This window comes from Taudactylus pleione, unplaced genomic scaffold (genome assembly GCF_031769625.1).
Source record: "Taudactylus pleione unplaced genomic scaffold, aTauple2 ptg000783l, whole genome shotgun sequence".
NCBI lineage: Eukaryota > Metazoa > Chordata > Amphibia > Anura > Myobatrachidae > Taudactylus > Taudactylus pleione.
The window spans coordinates 488,557-509,619 of NW_028285185.1; the positions used below are offsets into that span (position 1 = coordinate 488,557).

Sequence of the window (21,063 nt, forward strand, 5' to 3'; positions counted from 1 at the left end):
AGTTTTCCATTGCTAATAAATAGAAGCAATCTATAACCTTATATTTCCAAAAATCAAGTGACTCACGTATTGGCTTGTGCATATTCCCCTATATTTTATTAAATTTATGCTGCTATTTCTTTCTGACTTGTTTATGTTTGTATTAAATGTAAAAAATAAAATGGTGTTTAATTATTTGTTATGGTATATATGTGCAGGGATCTTAAATAATCTTAAATATGCCTATCTCATAGTATATAAGATATCACAGGATGTCTTTTAGTACCTGCTTAGATATTCTTTAGATATACTTACAGAATTTATGAACACCACAGCGTTTTTCAACCACTGTGACGTGGCACACTAGTGTGCCGCGAGCGGTTGTCAAGTGTGCCGCAGTGGTCAGCTCAGTGCACTTGTATTGTAGTGTGTTTTATACCTGAGGAGGCCAATGTAGTGTGTTTTATACCTGAGGAGGCCAATGTACTGTGTTTTATTCCTGTGGAGGCCAATGTAGTGTGTTTTATTCCTGTGGAGGCCAATGTACTGTGTTTTATTCCTGTGGAGGCCAATGTAGTGTGTTTTATTCCTGTGGAGGTCAATGTAGTGTGTTTTATTCCTGTGGAGGCCAATGTAGTGTGTTTTATTCCTGTGGAGGCCAATGTAATGTGTTTTATTCCTGTGGAAGCCAATGTAGTGTGTTTTATTCCTGTGGAAGCCAATGTAGTGTGTTTTATTCCTGTGGAGGCCAATGTAGTGTGTTTTATTCCTGTGGAGGCCAATGTAGTGTGTTTTATTCCTGTGGAGGCCAATGTAGTGTGTTTTATTCCTGTGGAGGTCAATGTACTGTGTTTTATTCCTGTGGAGGCCAATGTAGTGTGTATTATTCCTGTGGAGGCCAATGTACTGTGTTTTATTCCTGTGGAGGTCAATGTAGTGTGTTTTATTCCTGTGGAGGCCAATGTACTGTGTTTTATTCCTGTGGAGGCCAATGTAGTGTGTTTTATTCCTGTGGAGGTCAATGTAGTGTGTTTTATTCCTGTGGAGGCCAATGTAGTGTGTTTTATTCCTGTGGAGGCCAATGTAATGTGTTTTATTCCTGTGGAAGCCAATGTAGTGTGTTTTATTCCTGTGGAAGCCAATGTAGTGTGTTTTATTCCTGTGGAGGCCAATGTAGTGTGTTTTATTCCTGTGGAGGCCAATGTAGTGTGTTTTATTCCTGTGGAGGCCAATGTAGTGTGTTTTATTCCTGTGGAGGTCAATGTACTGTGTTTTATTCCTGTGGAGGCCAATGTAGTGTGTTTTATTCCTGTGGAGGCCAATGTAGTGTGTTTTATTCCTGTGGAGGCTAATATGTGTGTATGTTTTTATGTGGGAGCCAATGTTTATGTTTTTTCACTGGTCACGCACACCGCATAGCTGGATAGTGTGCCTTGGCAATTTTAACATCTTGTGTAGTGTGCCTCGAGTTGAAAAGGTTGAAAATCACTGCCATAGACTGTTGCTCCTTATGCTTTACACGGTGACCACTGAGTTTGTAAAACTGTTATTACAGACAGTGGCTGATCCAGGGGGAGATGCCCTCCATTCTATGAAAAGCAGGCAGTCCAAGACCCTTCACCACATCTGGATACTGAGACGCAAACAGAAGGTCCCAATTGTCCACTCTGATTGTCTTTTAAACATATTAGTTAGAGCTGCAAAGCAGCATCCCCACCTACTTCTCTGCCACAGCTATACAGCACGTGGGCGCAGATGCATACTGATTGGTGGATGGCACTGGTCATCCACCAGAGTGCAAGAGGTGGCAAGGCTAGCTAAATCACCCCTCCCCTCCCCTCACTGGCACCTCTAGATCTGTCACTGACTCCAGGGGTCCCAATATTGTTAACCATATGTGTCCCCACTGACCGAAGGGACCTGTAAGATCCCCAAAACATTCAGCATCTGACGGCACACTGATTTTGCACTCCCGCCTTACACATATTTGTGCCAGTGCAACCTGGTTTTCAGTGTAGCAGGTGGACCACACACTCGTGGTCCACCTCTCTCGTGGACACTAACCCCAGCTTTCTAGAGCTTACATTTTCTACATTTCATTATGCAGAGAAGCATATGGGGAAAAGAAAAGCAGAAGCCCAAGTTTCTATCGCCAGCGCTACAAACCTGAGTTGCAAAACTAGATTTGCGCAAATTTAAATTTTCTTTTTTTGAGACCCTCTACAAATCTTTCAGATATTTTCTCAAGAGCCAGTATAATAATCAAAAATATACTAGGTAGTTTTTGTATCTTAAAACACTTAAACACCTGTACCTATAAGGGGCTCCATTTCCGAGGATTTCTTGTCTTCTATCACTATCTAAAAATGCCTTAACCCACTCACCAGCGTACGAGGGAGTCCTCAATAGCCACCGTAAGAGCATGCCCGAGGTGAAGGGACCCAGTGACGTTGGGTGGCGGGATGCAGAGTGAGAAGATTTCTGGAGTAGCGTGAGGGAGGTGACTCTGCAAATCAGTAATGTAACATTACTATGGCTGCAACCACTATAGCGCCCCATCTCAACAACCAATCTATTGGTCACTAGGAAGTTTAACTGAAGTGCCTATTATGTAATCATTGGCCACTTTGGGTTGCACTAGATTCACTGCTTAGCACCCTTTCCTTCGTATATTGGTTTCCAAACCAAAATTTTACATCTCACGTATAAAATTTCAGGTGGTACACCGAAAAACAAAAACAAAGGAGGCCGGACAACAGTGTGGAGTCTTCACTTGTAGCATTGACTAGTGAAGACTAGGCCATGACTAGCATGGATTCTTCTGCATTCTCACCTGGTACTCTGGCTTGAAGAAGCCCTCTTTCACCCACCAGGAATACCATGCAGCCTCCACGTAACGTGGGCTGTAGGAAGCAGGCAGTGGCCCAGTGGTATCTGGAAATAAAAGGTAGTGCACTGATAAACCAAGGCGTTGAAGACCAACAGCAGAGCTGACTTCTGGAAAATGGCAGCACGGTCATTGACAGTGGCAACACAATTATTGGGGGTGATCAATCACCCTCAGAGCTAGTTCCGATGATGACGAGAATGGAAGACACTGCATGCACCAGGACCACAAGCAGGCAGGGGCCCAGAGCTGCAGGCAGGGCAGACCCCAGAGCAGTAAGGGCATTGAAGCAAGCGAATAATAGAGAAGAGTGCATCATCCAACCTTTTTTTTCTCCTGGCTTCGTAGCTATTTTATACTCGATCTCCTCTTTAACTCTCCAAGGCTGGCCTTTAACTTCTGAGATCTGATTTGTGATGGGGAGAGAAGTGACAAGTCATTGAAAATGGTATAATTACAGATTTAAACACATAAGGCAAAGAAAAGATCTGTATTTCAAATAAATGCTGAGTTTAAGTGCAATTCAAGATTAGCGCAGCTGTCATACCTCTGGTTCCTCAGCAGTTCCTTCCTCTAGCTGAATCCGCTGACGCTTCCGCCGCTCATCTCGCTTAATTCGCTCTGTGATGCTGGCTACACCCCTACGTGGAGGAATGCTGATAACAGTCTGGCTGGAGAGGAGGCGAAGCATGGTGAGGAAGGAGACCTAGAGGACCTGATGGCAAAGACGTATTAGCGACAATGGTATAATGCTGTTGACAAGTTACTCCTTCCTCCTGTGTCACTATCCCCACTCCTTTCTCCTCACTGTCCTAGTTCCTATCTCCCAACCCGTCTTACTTTTCACACTATTCTTGTTCCCCCTCGTCTCACTGATCCCACCTCTCTGCCGTCTCTTTGTTCCCTAACTTCTTTCCCACCCCGTCACACTGTTCCCTATCCTCTGCCATCCCTTCCTGCTGGTTCCTATCCTCTCTTTCATCCCTTCTCGCTGTTCCCTATTGTCTCACCCCATCTTCCATTTCCCTATGCCCTCTCCCACCTTGTCTACCTATCCTCTCTTCAACCCCGTCTCATGTTCTCTATCTTCTCTTCCACCAAGTAACTCTGTTGATTATCCTCTCTCCTGCCCTGTCTCACTAGGGATGGCCATTGACCATCCATGGTTTGCCAATGACGGTCAATGGTTCTGCCATCATTGGCGGAGGTCGATGGTTCTCCACCACCGATGGTAGAGCAGGAGGAGATGGTATATTTTTTTCCACAGTGCAGAGAGAATGGTTGATAGCCCCACCTCCCCAATGCTTCAATTAACCCCACCCTTTTTCACTGATTGGCTCACCACCACCACCTCGCAAAAGAAGGGATGTTCATCAATACTTTAAACCATCTATGGTTTCCCACCATCCATGGTGCAGAATTCGATGGCCATCCCTACATCTTGCTGTTCCCCATCCTTGCTCTCCCTATCCTCTGTTCCACTACATCTCTCTGTTTCCTATGTCCTCTCCCGCCCAATGTCCCTGTTCCCTATCCCCTCTTCCGCCATTGTCTCCAATGTTCTCTATCCTCACACTCCTGCTCGCTGTCCCCTATACCCTCTCCCACCCTTCTTGCGGTTTCCTATTCTCTCTCCTACTGCTTTTCTCTACTCTATTTCCCACCCCACCTCCCTGTTCCTTATCCCCTCTCCCACCCAGTCTCCCTGTTCCTTATCCCTTCTCCCACCCAGTCTCCCCTTTCCTTATCCCCTTCTCCCACCCAGTCTCCCTGTTCCTTATCCCTTCTCCCACCCAGTCTCCCTGTTCCCTATCCCCTCTTCTGCCCCATCTCCCTCTTCCCTATCCCCTCTTCTGCCCCGTCTCCCTGTTCCCTATCCCCTCTTCTGCCCTGTCTTCCTGTTCCCTATCCCTTCTCCCGCGCCTACCCCTGTTCCCTATCCCGTCCTGTTTACTGCTTTTCCCTATTCTATTTCCCACCCCGTCTCCCTGTTCCCTATCCCTCTCAATGTTCCTTCTCCCGTCCTGTCTCCATACCCTATCCCCTCCCACCCTCGTCTTCATGTTCTCTATCCTCACACTCCTGCTCTGTCTCGCTGTTCCCTAACCTCTCTCCCACCATCACCCCTATTCCCTATCGTCTCTCTCCCTGTCCCCCCCCCCCCTCCCCCTCCTGCATGTCAGTCACACAGGGGTCTATTTACTAAGCCTTGGATGGGGATAAAGTAAACGTAGAGAAGGTACCAGCCAATCAGCTCCTAACTGCCATGTCACAGGCTGTGTTTAAAAAAATGACAGTTAGGAGCTGGTTGTCTGGTACTTTACCTTCATCAATGGGATAGTAAATTGCCCCTCCCCCCCAATCCCTGATATCTCCCATCACAGGCTGCAGTCAGTGACCTTGCCTCAGTCACACGCACACTCACACTGCCCTGTGCAGCGCTGACTGACGGGACCCGGCACTACTAGTGATTAGCAATGCGCATGCCCCAGCCCAGCCTCCAAGTTCCTACCACCAGCCTATCACAGTGCAGAACTACAGCCCCCAGCAAGCAGTGCGCGGGTGCTCTCAGAGACTGAGTGGAGGCTTGGAAGGCGGATAGGATGTCTGTGCCGCACTGATGGTGGTGTGGTGTGGTGTGTAATGTAGTGTGGTGGTCACAGTGCTGTCACCGGCAGCGAGAGGGTGTGATATAAATAGAGCAGGACAGCTGGGAGAGGGAGCTCCCGTCATGCCCCGCTGCAGGCACTCACGTCACGTGGTGGCAGCTCAGTCACTCCAGGAAGTTAGTGGAGTCGCGGGATGAGTGAGTGACAGCGGGTACTTACCGCTCAGGTGGGTGAGCAGGACCGGCATACATGGTTACCAGCAGGCATGCACTCATCATACACACACCTCCCTGCCCTCACACGCTTACAGCTAGATCCCCTCCCGTAGATTGATCCTGACGTCATCAGTCCCATCCATGTGGGCATAGAGGGGGAATATAGTCCTGTGTGTTATACCGGCCGTAGGTTAAAGGTCAGAACATCGGGTACACTGGCTTACCGAGAGGCGGCTGTGATGTACCCCATATTCTGCACTCTAACCCCACAGCGTGTACTTCCTGCTGAGACAGTCTACTGTATACAGGCGGACACTGCTTGTTCTACCACACACACGTAGTTACGTGTAGCAGGGGTGCGCCACACATTTAACAGCAGATGCATTGCATGCTAGGCGAGTGCGGAGCTGCAGCAGGTGGATAGCATGCTGTCAGAGTAAAGGATCTGCAGGTGCAATGCATGGTGGTGGAGTACAGGAACTGCAGGTGCAATGCATGCTGGAGTATAGCAGGTGCAATGCATGGTGGTGGAGTATAGGACCTGCAGGTGCAATGCGTGGTGGAGTATAGCAGGTGCAATGCATGGTGGTGGAGTACAGGAACTGCAGGTGCAATGCATGCTGGAGTATAGCAGGTGCAATGCATGGTGGTGGAGTATAGGACCTGCAGGTGCAATGCGTGGTGGAGTATAGCAGGTGCAATGCATGGTGGTGGAGTATAGGACCTGCAGGTGCAATGCATGCTGGAGTATAGCAGGTGCAATGCATGGTGGTGGAGTATAGGACCTGCAGGTGCAATGCGTGGTGGAGTATAGCAGGTGCAATGCATGGTGGTGGAGTATAGGACCTGCAGGTGCAATGCGTGGTGGAGTATAGCAGGTGCAATGCATGGTGGTGGAGTATAGGACCTGCAGGTGCAATGCATGGTGGTGGAGTATAGGACCTGCAGGTGCAATGCGTGGTGGAGTACAGGAGTTGCAGGTGTATTTCAAACTGGTAGAACGCAGAGCTGCAGCAGGTGTATTGCATGCTGTGTGAGTGTCAGATTTCGTGGTCACCAGTTTTTGTCCTGGTTTTCTAGTAAAAATTCCCTGGCATTTTATTTTCGTAACCACTTAACTGGCTAATATTTTTTCCAAAATTGTAATTTTTTTTTTAAATTAATATTATCAAATGATGTAAACAATAGCTCTTTAAACCTGATTCAACATATATATATTTTTTTTTTCCTGATAGTTTAAACAAAACTTTCGTATTCCTGATGTCACATTCCCACCAACTTCTCTCGCAATTGCTGCACACGAAAGACCATTTTCACATAACACCACAATCCTGGATCTCTTCCTGGGTGACCAGTCACCACTTTGCCTGGATGACATTGTTGTATTTATTTTTTACACCGTCAATAGCACTAAACAATACACACAAACATCCAAATGTAATTGCGCTTCAGTAACCAACTTTATTCTGCAAAATGAAACAGCCAAACTGACCTTTCCCACCTTTGAACATGACCTTCCACCTGCTCATAAACGATAGCTGATTGGTCCTCAGAAGGACGATTCCGATTGGCTGGTGGTAGCTATTACTACAATACGCTTCTTGAATCTCACGCATCTGTGCTTCTTTATCTGACTGAAAGTAGCATAACTTCCCTTGTAATGCAAATATTTAACCTCTGTGTTGAATTCAGCATTAAATTTCCTTTCATTTGATATATGAATTATTGCACTGCGTGAAGTGAAACAATTTTTATAAGCATTCAGAGTTGAAAAACATTAAAATGTCAAAATGTGTCTGCAATTTTGGCCACCAGTGTGTGTGTGTATGTGTAAATAAAAATATATATATATATATATATATATATATTCCTAGTATGTAATATATTTTAACATTCTATAAGATATCTATGGTATTGTATATTTTCCTTAAGCTGGCCACAGATCAAACATTTAACAAACTTGTCTGACAACCATTTTCATCTGTTTTCTGTCATTTAGGAGCAAATTGCTGATCATCTATTCCCATACGTTACCAGATTTTCATTCCAACCAATCAAGTAGTTGGCTGCTTGGATGCAAGTTGGTCTAGTGTATGGCCAGCTTTAGGCTCGAACAGAAATTCGTGTTAACTGCAGGGTTGACATCTGCTCCAAGTTTAAACAGTGCAGGGAACAGAAATAAAGACTTTATTTATGTGTAAGGGGAGTACTCTTTCATTTAAGACATATGACCCTATAAAAGATAAATCATTTTTGTAGTAAAGTCGGTCATAGTAATTTAATTATACTCGACAAGAACACTAGAAACATTTATTTTTTTTAGTTCTGCCTCATAAGATGAAAATATCTTTAAATGCTTCAATTTCATATTAAGAAATACCATGAAATCTGACTTCTTTTTATTAAGTGCACTTTCACTTTTTTAAGAATCATTTCACCACCACCGCCTGATACTGTTCTCTATAAATTGTTGAGAAAATATTTTTAAGCCTATAACATTGTGTGCTATGATGTGAATGTTATGTCATTTTTTGTTATTTTTTTTATTATGTAATGTCATATTTATATATTTTTTAATTTTAGGTATGAGAGCGGGGGAAAAAAAGAGAGTAAAACTCATTTTCTAGAACCTTTAAAATAATTTGGATGCAAAGACAGACCCGAAGAAGGTCTCCTGGAAATAACATTTTTGTCACATCGTAGAGAATTTCAGAAATGTATCTTTTATGTATTATTTACTAGAAATCCTATAATACCCTGACGCTCGGAAGTGTGGACTCCAAATAGATTTTATAGAGTTTTATAGACTTATTCAACATTTTATCAGATTATTTTATTCATCTGTCAAATAAACCAAAGTGATGGAATCAGATAGTGACATAAAGCAAGAAAGAAGTATTTACAGTGACACGTTTGGTCAAAACGATGATGACCCAGATTATTCACCGGAGAGTTATTCTTGGGTTGACGGAGAGAAGACTCCAAAGGTGGTACAAGGTGAAAACGGAGAGAACCGCTACACTTGCTCATCGCCTGGTGAGATCTTCACAAAACACAAAAATGTCCATGCCCATAAGAAACGAAAGTGTGTCAAGTGTGTTGAATGCGATAAAGAATTCCGTGATAAACAGGAGCTCCTTGTACACCAAAGAATGCACACTGGGGAGAAACCTTATAAGTGTTCGGAGTGTTCAAAAGGTTTTACGACCCCGTCGCACCTTTCGAGCCACCAAAGAACTCACACAGGAGTAAGACCTTATATTTGCCCTCAGTGTGACTCCAGTTTTTCTTTCTCCTCTTGTTTGAAGAGGCATCAACAGATTCACAGCGGTGACAAGCCACACAAGTGCCCCGAGTGTTTGAGAAGCTTTGGTCGAAAAACGCATCTCAACAGGCACCTGAGAATCCACACTGGAGAAAAACCCTATGAGTGTAAAATGTGTGGGAAAAAATTTAGCAGGAAGTTTATCCTGGATACGCATTACAAAATGCATACGAGGAAAGCTCTTCAAGTCAAACATGAATCTTCCGACACGACTGATGACTCGGACGACTGGTGAGGGGGAAAGTGCTGCCGATCCATGCCTTGAGCGCCAGCCCATCTTCTGAAGAAGCAAATTTGTTGAATATTTAAAAATAAGTTTTAATCAAAGAAATACTTGTCATAAATCGCAAATGTTAACAAATGAAGATATGTCAGATTGTAAATGAAATTTTTATATATAATATATATATATATATATATATGTTTTAGCGGAGCGCTGCGCCCTGCCCTCCTGGAGGGCAAAAAGCACCCTGCCCTCACAGCCTGCGGGTACCGGCTTCATCCGCGGGTCGCAGTGTCCCGCGGGTGGGGAAATGTGCGGTGACCCAGTCACCGCCGGAGAATAGACGCCCGGCATCTATTCTCCCTGTCAGCAGCGCTTAGGAGCTGCCCGGTGTGTCCGTAAGTGCCGAGCACGCCCCCAAGAGCGATGAAAAGTGGACGCGTCTTATAGACACGCCCCCTTTTCGGAAGTGCCCTCTCTAGCTCCGGCGCCCTGCCTGCCCCCGGAGCTAGAGTGAAAATATATATATATATATATATATATATATATATATATTTATTATATAATCATACACAAAAAAAGGACTTAGAGGGCGCAAAAGAATCGATTCTTTCATTACAACAATTATATGCTAAACAAGAGTTCTTTTTTTAGTAATGAGGATTCAAAGTCAAATCAACTTGTCACCAATAAAGAGATTCCTTTACAGACAATCCAGTTCACAGTCTATTTCCTCTGTTTAAAAATGTCTTAAATCCGATGCTGTTGATAGTAGATTCCATATGATCCGAAATAATTTATCTAAAAAAGACCCGTTCACCAGAGAACACCCCAAAAAAATGGCACAATGGCCAACTGTTAGATTTGTTGAACAATAGTTTTTAAATTGGTCTGTATAAGAAACTTGACATCATGGGTATATTCCTTTAATAATACCGATTATTTAGAGTTCACACCACTTTCTTTTAAAGTATATCCCTGATGAAGTCCTAACGGACGAAACGCGTTGGTTTGCGGAGTGAATCCATCACGCAGAGGGAGAATATTTGTACACTGGATTCTAGTCCTATAAAGGGAATAACAGGATATTGCTTGTCAAAAAATTGATTATGTAAGCATCTTTTATGTATACACTTCATAAGTCTGATTGACAGAGTAATTTTTTTAATAAAAACTATTCAACAAATCTAACAGTTGGCCATTGTGCCATTTTTTTGGGGTGTTCCCCTGTAACAATGCCCCCAGATGGGTGTTCTCTAGTGAGCGGGTCTTTTATAGATAAATTATTTCGGATCATATGGAATCTACTGTCAACCGCATCGGATTTGACATTTTTAAACAGCGGAAACAGACTGTGAACTGGATTGTCTGTAAAAGAATCTCTTTATTGGCGACAAGTTGATTTTACTTTGAATCCTCATTACTAAAATGAACTCTTGTTCAGCATATAATTGTTGTAATGAAAGAATCGGTTCTTTTGTGCCCTCGAAGTCCTTTTTTGCGTATGATTTGATTACTGCGTTCCCACTAACTGGTGTTCAACTTGAGGTGCAGCATTTTATGTTCTAGTGCAATATAAGGGCATTCTTTTTATATATATATATATATATATATATATATATATATATATTTTATTATTAACCCAACTATGAGCAGACCATATGACGGGGGATTTGCACATAGTCAGCACAAATTGGTCCTATTTCAGTGTGTGGGTGAATTAAAAGTCCCTTTATAGCAACAACCATATAATTACGTATCAGTGTGACTTCAGAGTTCTCATAGAACTACAAAGGATCTGAGTGAATAGGGTGAAAATCAGCAACTCATTTCTTTGAGCAACTTAGCGGTTGTAGGTAGAGAGATAATAGTTGTCTCACCAGTGTCATGAAGACAAAACTCTCATTACTGTCAGTGATCCTACATATGAAGCGGTGCCTGGACACCTCTTTGATATGTGGATAATGTGCTTATGTCCCAAATGTAAAATGCGCTTACTGGCTAACGCGTCTCATCGCAGAAAGCGATTGACTGAGATGCACAGTAATTACAAATGAGTTTTTAAATATCCTGCTTACAATTACAGATCTCTATTATTCACCTAATGTGTTTCCTTAAAGCAATTACTTGAAATGCAAATAGATTTATAAATCTGATTTATATAACATTTATGTTACAATCTAAATATATTATAAAAAAAACATTGGAAACAAATATTTTTTTATGTTAAACCAAGCAAGAAAAAAAAGAAGCCTTAATGGCAGTGCACTAAGACTATATTTGCTGTTGAAATGTTTAATTCATTTTCCATAAAAAAAAATGTTTAAATCATCGAGACTTGGTTTTATCATTTTTAAAATTGTTACAAAGGGATAGAATGATAGTGTTGTGAATTGAAAAGACACAACTGTTCCATCCACAAGCAAGCTGCCATAAGCCGGCCATACACGGTGCGATTTAGAAATGCAACGATGTGGTGTACGATTTCCGTTGAGATTCTTCTCTTGAAATTCTCAATACGATGTGGTCAAATGGTGTACACGATTGTACCAATATGCATATGTACCACATCCTACACGATAGGTCGCAATCTTAAGGTTTTTTTTTTCGTAAGATCTACGATCCAGCTATACGACGGTGGGGACGCACATCGGCATTGTAAACGGACAAAAACACCACACGATGTGCATGATTAATCGTTACGATCGATCAAAATCGTCCACATCGTGCAAAAAATCGCACCGTGTATGGGCCGCAATAGATTGCAAGGATATGATTATTACCTACAGTAAAAGCATGTGCATAGATGTGAATAGAAAATCTTATATAGGATCTGAAAACGGGAGCATCATATAACCTAATGACTTCACTTCCATATTAAATTTCAATAATTGAATAACCTTTTACTAAATCTAATTAATTTATTTTTAACTTGCTGACGAAGCACAGTATCTAACCCTGTTCTGCTGTGGGTTTTCTCACCCCTGTGCTGAGGCCATTTTCTAATATTTGCACTCATCACATTTCAACATCCGTATCAATGATTTTTATGTATTCAGTATCCACACAAATTAGAGAAATTGGGATTCTGCCCCACCACTATATACAGGGCTGGATTAAGGTCTGTGGGGGCCCCTATTAAATATGGACGATATAGTAATGCCTCCAGAAGTAGTGGCCCCAGTAGCAATGCCCCCAGATGTGCCGCCAGTAGCGAAGCCGCTTACACTGAAAAAAAAACAAAAAACACTATACTTACCTTAAACCCTGCTCCCACGTCCGCATCTGTCCGGCTGGGCGTTCCTGGGAACTATGGAGAGACGTCATGACGTCTCTCCCTTAGTGCACTGCGGGAGCCTCCGGCTGGCGCTGCGGGGAGGGAGCCGGGCTCCCACTGTTAACAAAATCTCAGCGGGCGCCCTGCTAATGGAGCCTCACTGCAGCGCTGGGGGTTAGGTGGACCGGAGGAGGCGGAACTGGTTCCGTCTCTCGTTCCGGCCCACTTTAACTCCTGGTGGGTGTATAGGCCCTTGATGTGTGAGGGCCCAGGGACGACTGCCCCTGTCGCCCCCCCCCCCCCTTTAATTCAGCCCTGAATATATATATATATATATATATATATGCTGGGTATACGTGTGTGTGTATATGTATGTATATGCATATATATATATAAAATATGAGAGAGAGCGCTATATAGATATCAACTCTATTTTTAACTCCCATTTTGAAGTTAAAACTCGACCAATGTAAGAGTTTACTACTAAACTCTCACATTTTCTAAACTCTCACCCTATTACATTTTGCCCATAGAGCTATATATATATATATATATATATTTATATGAGAGAGAGAGCGCTATATATTGTGTTCTGGTTATTTCTTGCTGCCCTTTCAGAGAAGGAGAGGAATTCATGGTCATGAAATATATTTTTCGTGCAATTCCTCAGTATTGACAAACAGCTATGTATTCAACTTCAAATTGACGCGTTTCATCGGTCAAATGCCCACTTCATCAGAAAGTATTGTGCTTTAATTAGAATTTAAGTACACTAATTGTGAGAGCATAAAATAAATGATAGTATTTATCATAGCACATAATAGGTTAGCTTATACATAGGGACTTAAATCAAAGAGTGATGAGACATTTATAAATACATATAAATTATTGAATGACATTCAATTAGTATACATAATCATCTTTAACGACATAATAAATCTATTATAAAATCCAGTGTAGACATCTTACCCATCTAAATCTCTTAATGCTGGGTGATATGGGGGGAGATGTATTATAGGGGCATGGATCGTGCTGCTATAACACTTCCTGCTCTGCCTCATCTGCTGGAGTGGGGGAGCCAGAAGCCACAGCGAATCAGCCGAGAGCTGATGCGCTGTGTCTCAATTTCTGGCCGGCTCCACTGGGCATTGCGGGATCTCACGTGTAGCCCGTAGCCCTGCAAGCGCCGCAGTCAGGGACAATTCTGTCCCTGCTGTGGTGATATGGCAACGACAGCTGGAGCTGTCAGAACGGTTAGTGCCACTGACCATTCTTACATTGCCTAGCATATCGGCGCGCCAGTGGCGGATTTTGTCTAGGGGCTGCGAACCTGCAGCCCCCCCCAGCAAAATCCACCACCTCAGTGCAGTCCGTGACTGCAGTCTCTACACTGTGACTAGCAGTGGCTTCCTATTGGAAGCGCCTCCTGCCATTCAGCCCCAAGGGGAGGTGTCTCCTACCCCTGGGACTGCCAGTCCGGGCTACTATTAGCAGAGAGCGGCTTCCAGGAGGAATCCGCTACTCTGCCTTTCCGCCAGCCCTAACCGGCTCATAGGAGCTGCAGACGATGCCACCCTTTGGATGCTGGTGGCATGCACAGCTTCCCGCTACTAGTGCGCTGGTCCTGGCGCCTGACTGATCGATTGAGCAGGCAATATGACCCAGCGAGGAGTCAGAAGCCGGCGGTAAGTGACGGCCTGTGGCTTTCAGCGGCGGAAGCCCCCCTCATCAAGGAGGGTAGGAGCCACCTCTGCGGCGCGCTATTTTATAGATAGCAGTGCTGGGCCGCATAGTGCTCCTGTCATTTACCACCCAACCCCACATTAATACATGGGGGAGAAGAAATATCAGCGGAACGTGCACGGATACCACTAACCCCCCATTCATCTCCCCTATTGTCTGCTGATGATTAGACAATAGCTGCTAATAGGTTGCATCATTTACCTGCTTAATTATGGACGCTTCCCCCCCCCCCCCAAATATGGAAAAGGTATTTTGTGGCGCAGGGTAATATGGCTTGGTGATCACATATGGACCATGGTCACCAGACAAAAGCTAAAAGACAGCTACATCATTTGAAAGAGGAGATTCACTTGTGTGTGACGGCATCATTTCTTTGCTCCTGCTGTCTGCAGGTCAGGTCAGCAAATTATTTCTTTTTTATTGTGCCTGTTGCTGTGGAGTACGAGTGATAATGTATATCCGGAGGGCTAACCGCACTCGTCCTCCACAGTGAAAAGGTTAAACAGGATCACATCTAGCCTGTTTAATGTTTATCAGAATGTTATATGCTTCGGGCACGGAGGCAGAGGTTGCCATTCCCACGTGGATGGCAACTGATGGCGTCAGGGTACATCTACTGAAGGGGATCTATCCACAACCTTAGCTGAAGGGGATCTAGACACAACTGTGGCGATAAATCTACAATTATAGTCTCGGGAGACTCAGCGCTCTCTATAACGGAGCATAGACGCAGCCCTTGTGATAGGCTGGTGCTGATGTCAATCACAGCAGATCAAAGTAACAGGCGTCCCTGGGATTGGGTAATCGCTTTGTTTTTCCTCTGATTGGCTGAAGTATTCACACACCCCGGGCAGTGGGTGGTCGATTGGTCACCAGTATTTTACTGGTGACCAATCGACCACCCACTGCCCGGGGTGTGTGAATCATACTCTCTAAGCAGTGGGTGCACTGAAGAGCAGAGACACCTGGCGGGTATGATGACTTACATCCCTCCACCCCCAGTGTCTGCACATGGAGTGGCGCTTTGTTGCTGGGGAACTACAAGTCCCAGCATGCCCTGACTGGCAGAGCCCTGTTGTTCCCCGAAATCTGCTGTTTGCTAACTGTAGCTATAGAATCCCATCCCCTGCTTACACATTTTCCCTACTATTGGTCTGGTGCATGGATAAAACTCCCCTATATGTCTAGTATTGGGCTCCAGCAATTATCAGAACCACCTTGGGGGTATATATATGTAGACCCCGCGCTAACTGGGAATCTGTAATGCTGCTTTTTTTTTTTCCGGCTGTGCAGATTTTGATAGCTGCGCCGCTATTTAGCAATCTAGGGCTCCGCGGGGGTGTTTCCTACCGCTGTACGCGAGGTGTCGCTGTAAAATGCCCATGCGCACACTAGTTTGATCCGGTGAGGATGAAGCGAAGCCTTTCTGGCTTTGTACGTCCCCCATCGCCTGGTACAGCTGACGCTTATTTTTCTGCAGCTTGCTAAATCGTGTAAACTCCACAGGCTATAGGGATGCGATAATCTGCGGATGTTCAGGGGCTGCAAGATAGCTACTCTGTGGTATCCCTGTTGCCAAGTAGGAGGAAGCAGTGATGACCCCTTTCTGCAGCAAAAGAAAAAAAGAACTGGAGACGGGATTATCATCATCGCCTCATAAATATAGCCCTAAATATGCAGCCGGTGAACATGGCTGATCTGGTGACCCTACCATGTGCGTTACTAGGTTTTCTTTCTCCTGTGTGTTAGTACCTGGGAATATTAATAGACCCTTAATACAGCTTTTCTTATATAAGCAGAAGGGCCGGCTTGGTCCTGGGTTGGTTGATGGTAGTAAATAACTGATCCATGTTTACTCTGAAGATGTCTGGAAAATCCAACACTGATTGATCACATTCTAATTATTTTAGCTGTAGCTGATGGAGACGGCCGAGAGACCGGAGGATCTGAATCTACCCAATGCCGTCATTACGCGCATCATTAAGGAAGCTGTAAGAATTCTCATCTGTATTTTAGTACTATGTAGTGTGGACTACGGTCTGATTTAGAGGTGGACGCAGTGGCGATGACAGACGCAAGCGTCCGATGCTTTTAGTTTGCGCACATGTCCGTGCAGCACAGTGCATAAGTCCCAATGGTTGCCATCGGGAGTCGCAGAACAAATTCATATGCAGAGAGAGACAATTTCAGGGGTGCTCCATGCAGCTAACGGGGGTGGCTAGCCAGATTCTAGCATGCCGCCGCCAGCAACCGTCTTTTGTCGCACTGGCACCGGCAGCCATTTCCTGACTCCTAATTGTCACTTCCACAGGGCTGGTGCAATGTCCAATGGCGCATCTTTTTACGCACGCCAACGGATTAGCGCACAAGCACAACCAGTGGGCTTCTCAGTGGCTGCAGCATTAGCATATAGGGCCGTATTCAATTAGTTTCGCCTCCACGAAAAAGTTCAGCCTACCCAACTTTCTCGCCTACATCACGTGTTTTGGACGCGAAAACTTATCGTGTACATCCCCACTTTTCGCCCTATTCAATTACTAACCAAGCGAAAACGGCAAGCGGGGAATGCAGAACAGGCGGAAAATACTGTCAGAATCTGGTAGATCAGCCTGAAGCCCCCCAAAAATGCACTAACATTGGGGATCAATGTAGAGGTGTTCCAGTAGCGCTAATAAAACTATTTGGGGTACTGAAGTTATTTAACATCCTTGTTATTAGCGTCATTGTAAAAGTGGTGAAGAATGGCATTAAGCCGTATTTTTTTGTGAAAATAAGTAGTCCTGTCAAATTTGGGGTACATGAAAATGGGTGCAGGCATATGTTAAAGTTTCTAAAGTGAAGTTTTAAAAAATGTGAAAAACGCCCCCTGTTGCATGCACCTGCAATCTTAAAACGTTTGCTAGTTTTTACTAGGGGTGAGCGGGTTCGGTTTTACTCGGATCTTTTCATTGGCTATCGCCTTACGCTTGTCCTCCCACTTTTAACTTTTTCACCCCCAGTTTTTTTTTTTCGCGTACGTAAAAACGACCTGGAATTGAATACGGAGATACTTTGAAAACAGGTGAAAAATCCAAATCAGCGAAAACTTTTCACCAAACGACACTTTTTGCGTCTAATTGAATATGGCCGATAGTCGCAGTCATGCTGTGCACCTCTAAATCACCATCATCATCATGACACTTCATAGAGAAAACTGCTTTATGTTTCATCTAGATAAATATAAGTATAGATAGTAAAAGGTACCACACGCTAAGCATCATATCTGGGGGTGTTTAAAGCGAATATGGAACCCTTGTAGTGCGACACTGGGCCTTACACAATGTATGACACATTGTAAGTAGCCGGTAAATGCACTTTAATAAACAATTATTTGGCTTTATACCTGTTGATACTTGTGTTCCTAGAGATGGTAAAAAGTTGTTATTGGCAATTTCTTCTGCTGCTCGTAAGACCATTTTGCATTTATGGATACAGAGTTCTCCACCAACCCTTGAAATGTTTAAAGAAAAGGTTTTCTTTATTTTCCATATGGATTATTTGGAAACTTCCCTCCAGAAAGATACACATATTAAACGATTTTTTTGCAACATGGGAGAGTTATATTGAGGTTCTCCTGCCTCCACTAAAGAGACTATCACTATTTACGTACCACTTTGTGGTACGAGACTCGTATTCTCCTTCAGGACCCACCAATATATTTTTTAAATACTGGAGTCGTTTGGTACGGTTCTGGAGTTCCTCCATAATGTTTTTGGTTTTTTTGTACTGTAAACAAACGTGATGTTGTATTCGACTCTAAAATGCTTTGTTTGTAATTTTATACTATAGTTGAATCTATTTATGTGTCTTTTGATGCTTCAATAAAGAAAAAAGTGGTTAAAAAAAACAACAATCTGATCCATACGGTTTCTCTTTCACCGGTTTCCAGAGGGTGTTAACATTTCAAAGGAAGCGCGCAGTGCAATCTCGCGGGCAGCCAGTGTCTTCGTGTTGTACGCTACCACCTGGTAGGTGTCCACCATATTAGTGTTGTTATGTTTTGGGGGTTTTTTTGTATACATTTTTTTTTTTCCGTGTGACTACATCACCATTTCTATTTATATATGATATATATATATATATATATATAACAGCATCGCGCCGGGAAGTTTAGTTGGAGAATACCCGTGTCTCGCGACTAAACTCCCTGTTTAAGACGCAAGGGGCCGGAGAATGGGCATTCCCCAATCTAACAGCGCACAGAATTGAATAGCTCTGGGAGCTCCTTCCCGGTGCTATTCAATTTGCTTTGAATTGAATCATTGCCATTGTATTTTGGGATGTGGTCTCTGATTTTCAATGTTGTCTTTATAGCATCAAATCCTTTTTTTTTTGTTTTCTTTTCATACTGTACTATGTTATGAGACCAACACTCTGCTCTGCTCAATATTGAGAGTAGTTTTATTCTAGCAGGCTACAAAAAAAATAATCGTATCCCCACCCCCACTTACCATTTTAGTGATCATTCTAGCACCCTGCACCTGGCACAACCCATGCAGTTCCTCTCTCCAGCCTGGGGTGTCGCTCTCTGCTCTGGTGCTTCTATGTGCACAATTGGTTTTTTGTTTGCTAATTATCCCCTTTGAGTACGGTTGCGTTCAGTGCCGGCTCTAGGTGTGTTCGACCAGTGCGGTCGCACAGGGACGCCACCCATAGAGGACGCACCCCTCCCCAACATCCCAATTTCAGCGGGACAGTACTGTCCTGCTGTTCCACAAGTGGGCCGAAGTGGCACGCGGGTGGTAAATTGGGAGGTTGGGGATCCCCACCACCGCAGCAGTGCTGGACCCCAGAGCCTGAATGGATGCTGCGCGCATGCACGTGCCATCCATTCAGTGATGAGAGAGGGCTGGGCGAAGCCCAGCTAGTGAGGCTCCCCCCAGCCTGATGTTATTTAGAGGCGTGCCATGCGGGCACGCCTCCAAATAACATCACATAGGGGGCATGACCTATGGTAATTAGGCCACGCTCCCATTTTCGGTATAGATGCGGTTTCCTCGAGCACGATGTAAGGGCGCCCTCTTAAGAGCTGGCACAGGGTGCCCTGACCCCTGGAGCTGGCCCTGGTTGCGATTATAGAGTATATAGCCTGTCCTGTTCCCTGACATATACCAAATAGAGTTGGAAATATAATATGCTATTAAATGTTAAGTTATAGTTTTATTTAGATGTATTGATGATAAAACCCCTCCTAGACTCTGTATTAAGTCATTGACTTGCTGCTGTCTGTCACTCATTATACAGTATGGGAACATATCATTTCTGTGCTTTTCATACTATTATTTCTTTAGCGCTAATAACTTTGCAATGAAGGGGAAGAGGAAGACGCTGAATGTGACTGATGTGTTGGCGGCCGTGGAGGAGATGGAGTTTCAATGGTTCCTGACGTCACTGAAAGAGTCCCTGGAGAGTGAGCGCTCCCGAACCCAAGATACAGTGTTTGACAGCTGTCGCCATAGTTTTACCATCCCTCACTGTTACGCAATGTACTGTGGTCAGTGAGACCACCAATCCGGAAGCAGAATAGGTGGGGCGTGGTATAGGGAAAGTTTGTCTGGAAGACTCTAACTTTCCCACATAAATGATTTTACATCCCTTTTTAGAAGGTCTATGTGAAAATCTGAAGATAACTTTTCAGAACATCAGAGGTATAAGGGTGCTGAACATGATACCTAATTGGTTGCTCATGACTCCTGTTCTGCAACATTGGGCAAACTTACCTCAATACAGCTTTAAATATCACCTGCAGTTTTTCAGTGCAAAATGCGTGGGTCCTCCCAACATTACTCATGTGGCTCATTGTAGCTGATGTTGGGTAGATGGTCACAGAGTGCCATATGTTAGTAAGGCTGGTGTGGGGTGCCTTTCCCAAGTGGTAACCTCTCCATCTGGTTGCTTTTGTTTCTGTCCCTCAGCTTACAGACGGGACCAGAAGGGAAAGAAGCCAATGAGATGAGGAAGAAAGACAAGGACAAGAAAACAGATGGCGACGACCAGAACAGGAGTCAGGAAGAAGAGGTAGAGGAAGAAGAGGAAAAGATGGATGAGGATGAAGCGGTGGAAGAGGAGGAGGTGGAGAACTGAACCAGAGAAAGTGCCCGGCATGCCAGACATTTGGGGCACATATTACTATTTGTTAGCTCGGTGCCACCAGGAAGATGTTTGGGCGACAACCTCTTGCCAGTCAGACCTGATGTCCAGTTAGTCTTCTCCATAGTTGATTAGTGGCCACAGTGGAGAACTGATTCATGACTGGAGAATTGTGTAGCTGGAGACGTCCTGTTTGTCTGCAGCCGGCTGGTTACGTGGACACAATAGAAGTTTAGCTTTTAGTTAATAAACAAGGAGTAGATGTTTTTTTCTATTTAAAGCCTCATGGATCTTTTCTCCACATTAATCATTTTAATTACGCAGATGCAGCTAAGTTTTAAAGGTGTAATTCTGTCCCGTCTTCCCGACCCCCTGCTGTGCCTCCGGAACATTGGTAGAGGTACAGCGTGGCGATATATCTTTGCTCATTTTTCCTCTCAGTAATTAGAGGTGTGCAATGAACACGTGGGAAGATTGCTTACTGATATAAGTGGTAATGTGTGTGGCGGCACAGCACTGAAAATGTAATTGTCCTAATAACCTTCAGTAGAGAGGTGCGCAATTTGATTTTCCAGTAAGCAGGCAACAGAACTCTGGGAATAGAATTTAGTCAGAGCCGTATAAATTTGTAGAGGGGGAGAACAGGCTCCGTTGGACCAAATGATACATTCGTTGG

The 21,063-nt window shown here is 44.1% G+C and overlaps 2 protein-coding genes and 1 pseudogene across 6 annotated transcripts in view; 2 read left to right on the plus strand and 1 right to left on the minus strand.

Moving 5' to 3' along the window:
- The window catches only part of VARS2 (valyl-tRNA synthetase 2, mitochondrial), a 29,457-nt gene extending 23,501 nt beyond the window's left edge, over nt 1–5,956 (minus strand). The window contains exons 1-5 of one of the 4 annotated variants that reach the window (XM_088457783.1): nt 5,915–5,956; nt 3,414–3,581; nt 3,191–3,272; nt 2,813–2,913; nt 2,364–2,485 (exon numbers count right to left, since the gene is read on the minus strand). In XM_088457783.1, the coding sequence (XP_088313909.1) occupies nt 2,364–2,485; nt 2,813–2,913; nt 3,191–3,272; nt 3,414–3,557 (449 nt within the window). In that variant the 5' untranslated portion in view covers nt 3,558–3,581; nt 5,915–5,956. Of the gene's footprint in view, nt 1–2,363; nt 2,486–2,812; nt 2,914–3,190; nt 3,273–3,413; nt 3,582–5,285; nt 5,361–5,783; nt 5,851–5,914 lie in introns of those variants that run through there. The other 3 variants (XM_088457782.1, XM_088457780.1, XM_088457781.1) reach the window with 3 other exon arrangements.
- LOC148475050 (DNA polymerase epsilon subunit 3-like) lies at nt 5,457–20,381 on the plus strand (annotated as a pseudogene). Its single transcript, XR_015872783.1, has 5 exons — nt 5,457–5,701; nt 16,169–16,250; nt 18,181–18,265; nt 19,589–19,707; nt 20,213–20,381. The product of XR_015872783.1 is annotated as a DNA polymerase epsilon subunit 3-like (transcript).
- On the plus strand, nt 6,672–9,828 carry LOC148475051 (uncharacterized). Its single transcript, XM_088457787.1, has 2 exons — nt 6,672–6,723; nt 8,274–9,828. Exon 2 carries the CDS (start codon nt 8,552–8,554, stop codon nt 9,248–9,250), a length of 699 nt encoding a protein of 232 aa, XP_088313913.1. The 5' UTR covers nt 6,672–6,723; nt 8,274–8,551; the 3' UTR covers nt 9,251–9,828.
- Nucleotides 20,382–21,063: the final 682 nt, after the last annotated feature.

Excerpts from the sequence above, each read along its gene's own strand:
- LOC148475051 (XM_088457787.1), top strand. The coding sequence starts at position 8,552 with ATGGAATCAGATAGTGACATAAAGCAAGAAAGAAGTATTTACAGTGAC.